The 8,030-nt window shown below is 54.6% G+C and overlaps 1 protein-coding gene across 1 annotated transcript; it reads left to right on the top strand.

The window, feature by feature from the left end:
• Window positions 1-1,096: 1,096 nt before the first annotated feature.
• Window positions 1,097-7,711, top strand: TCF15 (transcription factor 15). Its single transcript, XM_043884644.1, has 2 exons — window positions 1,097-1,703; window positions 7,028-7,711. Exons 1-2 carry the CDS (start codon window positions 1,185-1,187, stop codon window positions 7,100-7,102), a joined length of 594 nt encoding a protein of 197 aa, XP_043740579.1. The 5' UTR covers window positions 1,097-1,184; the 3' UTR covers window positions 7,103-7,711.
• The last annotated feature ends 319 nt before the right edge of the window (window positions 7,712-8,030 follow it).

The raw sequence follows: 8,030 nt of genomic DNA on the forward strand, positions 1-8,030 counted from the left end.
GTAAGCGCCTGTGTTTTGAGGGGGTGGTGTTGGCACTTCAAGCAGAAGGAAAGGGGAGGGTGTGGATTGGGAGCCAGGGCGGCCGCAGCAGGAGCCGCACAGGATGGGACTGTGGGGAGTAAGGGAGAGAAGCTCTCCTTGTATTGGGGGTGGAGACAGAACAGGGGTGATCATGAAGACATGCAGGCTAGGGCCAGTGCTCTCACTCAGCCTGAAGGACAGAGCTCTCCTCTGTCAATCAGGGGCACCTCCCCACAACTTGGCAGAGAACAGTAACCATCACGCAGCCTTGTGTCTGGCACAACCATTTTGGTGGTAGAACCTCAACCAAAATGCCAACTCTGTGAAGCCAAGAATTCGTTTTGTTCACATTTCTCTTCTCACCTAAAACCATGCCTGGCATAGCCGGGACCCAGTAAGTATTTGTTGAATGAATAAATGAATGAATAGAGCTATTGGCGTTTGTGTGTTTCGTTTTCGTTTTCTCTCTCTCCCCCTCTCCCTTCTAAGTTTGTTGTCAGGGACATGACAACACTGAGTCCTTATTTGGAAAGATTATTAGTGTTTCTCCGATTGTTCTCCGTGGACACAACCATCCTGTAGAGAATGCAGATTCCTGGGTCTGCTGAATCAGATTGGGAGGAATCTGGGAATTTATCAAGTTAAAAGCTCCCCCGCCCCCTTCCCTTATTTGACAACACGTGAGTTGCAGCATCACAACAGCAGAATTTGAGGGCAGAAAAACCCGAGTTGGTTTCTCTGTAACCCTCTTTCCAAACAAGGAAATTGAAGCCAAGAGAGAAGGGATCTGCCCGCAGTCTCCCGGCGGCCTAGGCTGAAGATGAGTCTGGATCTGAGTACAGCCCATCCCACCCTCGCCGACCCCCACGTTTACCCAGCTCGCCAGCGGGGACCTGGAGCATTCAGGGCGGGCCACCAGCTCGCGGGCCGCTTTCAACCTGGGGGACGGGGGCGGTGGGCGCCTAGCCATTGGCCGGGCGGCGGCGGGAGCCTTCCCATTGGCCGGGGCGGAGCCCCCCCGCCCCGGCCGGGGCGGCCTCCGGACTGGCCCCTCCCTCGGCTATAAGGCTGCGGCCGAAGGGGCCGTGGGAGCGCGCGGGAGCGCACGGCGGGGCGCGGCCAACGCCGGGACGCTGCTCATCCAGGGACTAGGCCGGGTGCCCATGGCGTTCGCACTGCTGCGCCCCGTCGGCGCGCACGTGCTGTACCCGGACGTGCGGCTGTTGAGCGAGGACGAGGAGAACCGGAGCGAAAGCGACGCCTCCGATCAGTCGTTCGGCTGCTGCGAGGGCCTGGAGGCGGCACGGCGCGGCCCGGGCCCCGGGGGCGGGCGGCGGGCGGCGGGCAGCGCGGGCCCGGTGGTGGTGGTGCGACAGCGGCAGGCGGCCAACGCGCGGGAGCGGGACCGCACGCAGAGCGTGAACACGGCCTTCACGGCGCTGCGCACGCTCATCCCCACCGAGCCGGTGGACCGCAAGCTGTCCAAGATCGAGACGCTGCGCCTGGCGTCCAGCTACATCGCACATCTGGCCAACGTGCTGCTGCTGGGCGACGCGGCCGACGACGGGCAGCCGTGCTTCCGAGCTGCCGGCAGTGCCAAGAGCGCGGTCTCCGCCGCCCCCGACGGCGGCCGCCAGCCACGCTCCATCTGCACCTTCTGCCTCAGCAACCAGCGCAAGGGGGTGAGTGCGCGCCGCGCTCCAGCACTGCGCCCGTGGGGTCAGGGAGCTGGCCCCTTAGGTAGCAAGAGAGGGGCAGAGACCCCAGTGAAGAGAGGGGGGAAGCGACACGGAGTCGTCGAGGGTGTGGCTGTCCAAGCCCAGAGTTTGGTGTGGAGCACAACAGCTCACAATGTCCCCCAAACACGGGATGCAGGGAAGCCCGGCGCTCAGGCGTAATTTAGAGGATGGAGATTGCTCATCCAGGGACACTCGCTCCAACTAGAGGTGTGCTGGGAAGAGCGCGTGGGGAGATCATAACAAAGGCATTTTAACATAACATAGGCCCTACCTCGGAGAAGGCAATGGCAACCCACTCCAGTACTCTTGCCTGGAAAATCCCATGGACGGAGGAGCCTGGTAGGCTGCAGCCCATGGGGTCGCTAAGAGTCGGGCGACTGAGCGACTTCACATTCACTTTTCACTTTCATGCATTGGAGAAGGAAATGGCAACCCACTCCAGTATTCTTGCCTGGAAAATCCCAGGGACAGAGGAGCCTAGTGGGCAGCCGTCTATGGGGTCGCACAGAGTTGGACACAAGAAGCGACTTAGCAGCAGCAGCAGGCCCTACCTATGTAGGGGCGCCTTCGTGGTCTTCTTTCTTTTTACCTTTGCAGGAACCCCCATCAGGCAGGTAGCTTTGCTGGTTTTATCAGGATCTGAGTCTCGGGGCTGCCCTCATCACCCAGCTCGGAAGCCAGAATGCAGGTCTGCTGGGTGTGTGTGCCCTGAACTGCCCTTTTTGTTAAAGATTTGTTATGCATCCTGAGACTGACCAAGGGGCAGGAGGTTAGAAGAAAAGGGGACGCACAGCCCCAGTCAAGAGCCGGAGGCACCGAGCTCATGAGCAGTAAGCATGAATGAGGGGGTCCCCTGAGGGTACCCACCCCCTAAAGGAACAGCGCGTCCAGGAAAGGCACTGTTGAGTCATCGGGGCAGAGCTTGAGGTAGGCTCCCCTGGTCTGTCCTAGGTAAGGATGGGTACCAGGCTGGTAGGCACTGGGTAAGGGTGAGCAGCCACAGAGGTCGCTGAGGGGCACTTGTGGCTGAAAGCTGGTTCTCCCCTTGCACCAGCCCCAAAGAGCCTGCTTCACCCCTAGCCTTTCCCCTTCTGGCCTGGGCTTTTCTTAGCATAAGGAGTCTTGTCTGTGTGACCGCTTTGCATCCCAGCAGCTTCCATTTACAGCTGCAGAAACTGAGGCTGAAAGAGTCCCTGACCGGCCCATGGCCTTTTGGAAAGTGACAGGGCATTGAGGGCACAGGGAACACTGCTCAGAATTCTGTAATAACCTAAATGGGAAAAGAATTTGAAAAATGATTGTTGTTCAGTCACTCAGTTGTGTCCGACTCTCTTCCACCCAATGGACTGCAGCGCACCAGGCTTCTCTGTCCCTCACCAGCTCCCAGAGTTTGCTCAAGTTCATGTCCATTGAGTTAGTGATGCCATCTGACCATCTCGTCCTCTGTCGTCCCCTTCTCCTAAAAAAGGGTAGATACATGTGTATGTATAACTGAATCACTTTGCTCTACACCTGAAACTAACACAATATTGTTAATCAACTCTAATGTAAAATAAAAATTAAAAAAAGCATGAGGGATTGGAGTCAGGCCTCTGAGGGTCACCCAGTCTTTGGTTCTCAAAGCTGCCCCAGCTCCCCTCTTCACTCTGTTTGAGGAAAGCCCCTGGGTCCTAGCCTCAGACCACCCCCTTCCAGCTCATCAGACTCCCATCCTGGCCTCCCACCCCAATGGCTGCCTCTGTTTCCCTAAGTCAGTCTTGGTAGGCTCAGACTTGAACTCTCTCCAGGGTCCCTGTTACTCCCAGCTGTGGGCCCTTCTCTGTGCTCCAGGCTGGACTGAGAAGCTAGGATGGGCCTGCGGGCAATCCAGCCTACGCTGTGAAGGGCTGACTGGGCCCTCAGCGATATTCCCTGACTGCCTTTCACCCATCCACTCGGTTCAGCAAACCTCAACTACCCAACAGCTGCTTTTTGTTAGCTCTGAGAACATTCCCAGAGAAGCAGGTGGTAGGTGCCTGTGCACTGCAGTCGGGAACTCCCAGTGCGGGGTCAGGGCAGGGCCTGGAGGTGAAAAGAGGGATGCTATGGTCTGATGGGGGTGCACAAAGGGACTGTCAGGGTCAAAGGAAGCCCCTGACCCAGGGGCTAAGTCCCCGACAATGCTTGAGGATTGAGGCAGGCAGGTTGAAGGGTAGGGGAAGGTGTTCTAGGAGCAAGGCACAGGCAGAGCTGGGATCAGAAACCATGACCTAAAGAAAGGAAGATGTTGAAAGTGGCAACACACAAAGGGGAGGCGAAGACAGGCCAGTGACAGTGGTGTCAGCAGTCTTGATGAGCCCTGATCTCTCATGCTAACCGCCCTCCATGTGTTACCATTAAAATCCCCCAGCAGGGACTTCCCTGGAGGTCCAGAGGTTAAGATTCTGAGTTTCCAATGCAGGGAACACAGGTTCCATCCCTGGTCAGGGAACTAAAATCCCACATGTTGCATGGTGCAGAAAAGAAAAAAAAAAAGATAAAAACCCCCAATAGCTGGGGAAGAAGGTGCTCTAGTTATCCCTACCTGCTTAGAAATGGCATTACTGGTTCAGAGACACTGCCCATGAAGAAGCCAGGATTCAAACTCAGGCCTGCTCGATTGGGAAATAGGAGGTTAGTGTGGGAAGGCCTGGTAACAGTAGGCCTGGGGGAGAGGGTGTGTCTGTCATGTGCCCACCCACATAGCAGGTAGCCTGGGGGCTTCTCTGCTAGTCTCAGGGCCTCGCCTGGATCTGGCCCCTTCCCTGGGATCTGTCTACAGGACCTAGAACCCAGCCAAATTTGGCTGCAGAAGCCATGCTCTCAAGTCCACAGACTCCTCTGGGAATAGGCAGAAGGGGCGATCCTGGCCGGCTCTGGCTCCTCAAAGACTTGGGGACTCAACTGGAAGAAAACTGGCTGTCTTGGGGAGCCCATGGGAGCCTTCCAGAAAGCTCTAAAGCCCGGGACTCTATCCCTTCACTCCAAGCTACCGTCTCGCCCCAAGCTGGCTGGTCAGGGGTTGGGGTCACCATGGAGATAGCTCCCTGCAGCATCTTGTTTAAGGAGGGATTAGGTGTGGCCCTCTGTGGTAGAAATAGCAAGGGGAAGTAGGGGGTTCTTGTCTTTGCCCTGTTTTCCCTTTTGTCACCTGAGGGTAGGGGTCACATAAGATCATCTTGTAAAGCCTTCCCCACTTGGGGTACCAGCCCAGGAGCAGTGGGGCAAGGAGATGCCATCATCAGGTGATGCTGATGCTAATACTTGTGAATATTCATTGAACACTCGCTATGTTCCTGACTCTGCTAAGGGCTTTACCTGTGTCAATGTGTATAATCCTCATGGTAACTACACATGGGGAAACTGAGGCTCCGTGAGCTGAAGTCACTTGCCTGAGGTCTGACAGGTAGTCCAAGACAAAGCTGCGGTTGAAGCCCAGGTCTGCTTTACTCTAAGCACCTACTAACTACAGTGCTTCTCGGAGCCCTTGGCACTCGGGGGCAAAGGGACAAAGAATCTGGGGCCTAGTCAAGGCCTCTTCTAAATGTGTTTGGCAGTTTCCAAGCCTCTTTCACAGCTGCACTTGCGTTTGACTGCACCTCTGTGTGGCAAGTAGAATCATTTTGTCCCCATTTCATAGATGAAGAGATTGAGGTTCAGGGAGGTGAACAGTCTCAGCATTCTCAGGGAAATGCCAGTCTCACGATGACTGCCAGACGTGGGATAGAGGCAGCTCTCCTGACCCTGAAAAGGTGGGAAGCTGGTTTTCTATCCTCCAACCTCAACACGACCCCCCCCCCCCCCCCGCAACCCCGCGCCACCCCCATCCGCCCTTCTCAGCTGCGGCTGCCAGAGTTTGTCTGAGAAGCCCAAGCCCCAGGCTCTGCTGGGACTGTGGCCTCAGCCCTCAAAATAGCCTTGCCTGTGAATGAACACGCTGTCCCTGGGCCCAGAGAGCCTCAAGGGAGGCTGGGCTTGCATCTGGATGGATCTGCCCCAACCTGGGCCCAGGAGTGGAGGGGGGCAGGGGGCAGAGCTCCCAGATGGTCAGCTATTTCTCTAGATGGCTGAGAAAAAGGCTGGTCCCGTCATCCCCTAGTCAGGCTTAGGAATGAGCGTTTACAGTGGGATTTCAGACCCCACTATGTCCTGGAAACCAGACAGACTGGACAACATGGATTTTCTAGCACAGCCCTTTTTACCAACTGGCTGGGTGCCTCTGAGCCATTCATGCAATGCTGGAGGACACAAAAGAGGGGGTGCTCTAATGTCTGTGACTTTGCTGGCTTACAGTAAGGCTGAAACCCTGGTGTCAGACCTCAGAATAGCGGGGAGAGACTGTCCCTGCCGCGTGAGGGAAACAGGTGGCCTCCAGGGCTGCCACCATTAGCTCGTCTTCCAGTGGACACCCCTGATCCAAGCAGCATTGGTTGGTAACTGCTCCATGCCAGTTCCCAGGCTGGAACTGGGGCTACAGAGTGAAGGATTTTCTCCAGCCACCCCACTGAGTTTCCCAGCCTGATGGGAGAACAGAGAGATCCCATATTCCCCTTCTGGGTTTTATCCTGGCCCCAGAAAGGCAAGGAGTGCCAGGCAGTTGCAGGAACAGAGAAATCTTCCCAGGACAGGACCAGAGTGCATATTCCTGCGAACACCTTGAATGAAGGCAGGGAGGCCAGAATTCCAGAATCTACTTTTGAGGCTGATGAGGAGCCCACTGAGTTTACAGCCCAGGCAGCAGGAGAACCACTGTGGAATGTGTCATGCCCTTGAGTGTAAAATTGTATGACTTGACCTGTATTGGATTTTTTTAAGCAACGGATTACATGGGGAAGAAATGAAAAAGGTAAAAAAAAAAAGAAAGAAATGAAAAAGGTAAAAAAAAAAAAGAAATGAAAAAGGTAAAAAAGTATATAGAGTTTTTTTTAAAAAAGCTTCCCTCTCATCCTGTCTCCTCCTTATCACGTTCTTCTTCTCTGATGAACCCATTAGCAGTTTCCCATGTGCCCTCTCTGGACATCTCAGCACACAGGAGCACGCACTCAGTCCTTGGTCTTGTCTTTAAATGTTGTTATTGCAGCATCATCCCCTGTTAGTCCATTTAGTGTCTTCTGCCTTCTGCTTCATGAACTTGACTGTGTGGCTAACTGATGTGTTTATCAAGTCCCCTATTGCTGGGCACAGAGGTTAGTTCCAGTGTTCAAGAAGACAGTTGAACCCCCTAATACCTCTTTTTTCCCTTCCCACAGGGAAGCCGTCGTGACCTGGGGGGCAGCTGCTTGAAGGTGAGGGGGGTAGCCCCACTTCGAGTGCCACGGAGATGAGCCTGGATCCCTGTGTCATTTGCTCCAAGCAGGACCCTGAGAAGAAGGCCAGAGGCCAGCCACTGGGTGAACAGGGGAGAAGACCCCAGGAGCCAAACCTGGGTCCCTTCTTTGTGGAGGGACCAGAGGACAATGACCTGGGCCCATGACCCTCAGAGTAGGCCCCCTGGGACATCTCCGCCCCACCCTGGAGAGCCGTGAGGACCCGTCCAGCCGGCCCCAGCCCTGGCTGGTCAGAGACAAGGCAGATCTTTTGGAAAAACATAGACTGTTGGTGACAGAGGGTGTGTGCGTCTATGGATGAGTGTGGGTGTATGTGTGAGAGAGAGAATTGATGGGTTTAAAATAAAAGGTATTTTTAAGTAAAAGATGTTCCCAGCTGCAGAAGGGAGGGGCCTTGGGACATCAGAGGTCAGAGGTGGCCCTTCTCCTGGACCTTGGAAGAGACACGGGTGTCACAGGTGCTGCCCTGTGCCCTGGAGGGAGTGGGGCTGAAGGACGATAGGGGTCTCCCTCTCCAGAAATCGAGATAACCAGTTTTTCATCACTGTCTTCTTGAACAACTGTTGGGTATCTGGTGTGGTTGGTAAAAGAAAAATCTTAATTTTATTTATTTTTGAATGAGGAATGTATTCATCCACATGGTTCACGAGTCAAAAGGTACAGAGGGGTATGTGGTAAAAAAAAAGCCTCCCTCCCTCCTGTCCTCCGGCCACAGTTCTCCCACTGCAGACAGGCTCAGCCACTAGTTTTGTGTGACTTTTCTATTCCATGTGAATAACCAAGCAAATACAGAAATACTCATGTATGTTTTCTTCTATCCTTTACACAGACAGTAGCCCCTTGTTACCTTCTTTCTGCTCCATGTGTTTTTCTTTTTTTTTTTTTCCCTCTTAATCCTGTTTGGCTGTTATCCCAAGTCAGTACA

The sequence above is a fragment of the Cervus elaphus genome, chromosome 23 (assembly GCF_910594005.1).
Source record: "Cervus elaphus chromosome 23, mCerEla1.1, whole genome shotgun sequence".
Lineage (NCBI taxonomy): Eukaryota > Metazoa > Chordata > Mammalia > Artiodactyla > Cervidae > Cervus > Cervus elaphus.

Excerpts from the sequence above, each read along its gene's own strand:
- TCF15 (XM_043884644.1), top strand. The coding sequence starts at position 1,185 with ATGGCGTTCGCACTGCTGCGCCCCGTCGGCGCGCACGTGCTGTACCCG. Across the intron at positions 1,704-7,027 it reads TCAGCAACCAGCGCAAGGGG|GGAAGCCGTCGTGACCTGGG; the intron begins GTGAGTGCGCGC and ends CCCTTCCCACAG.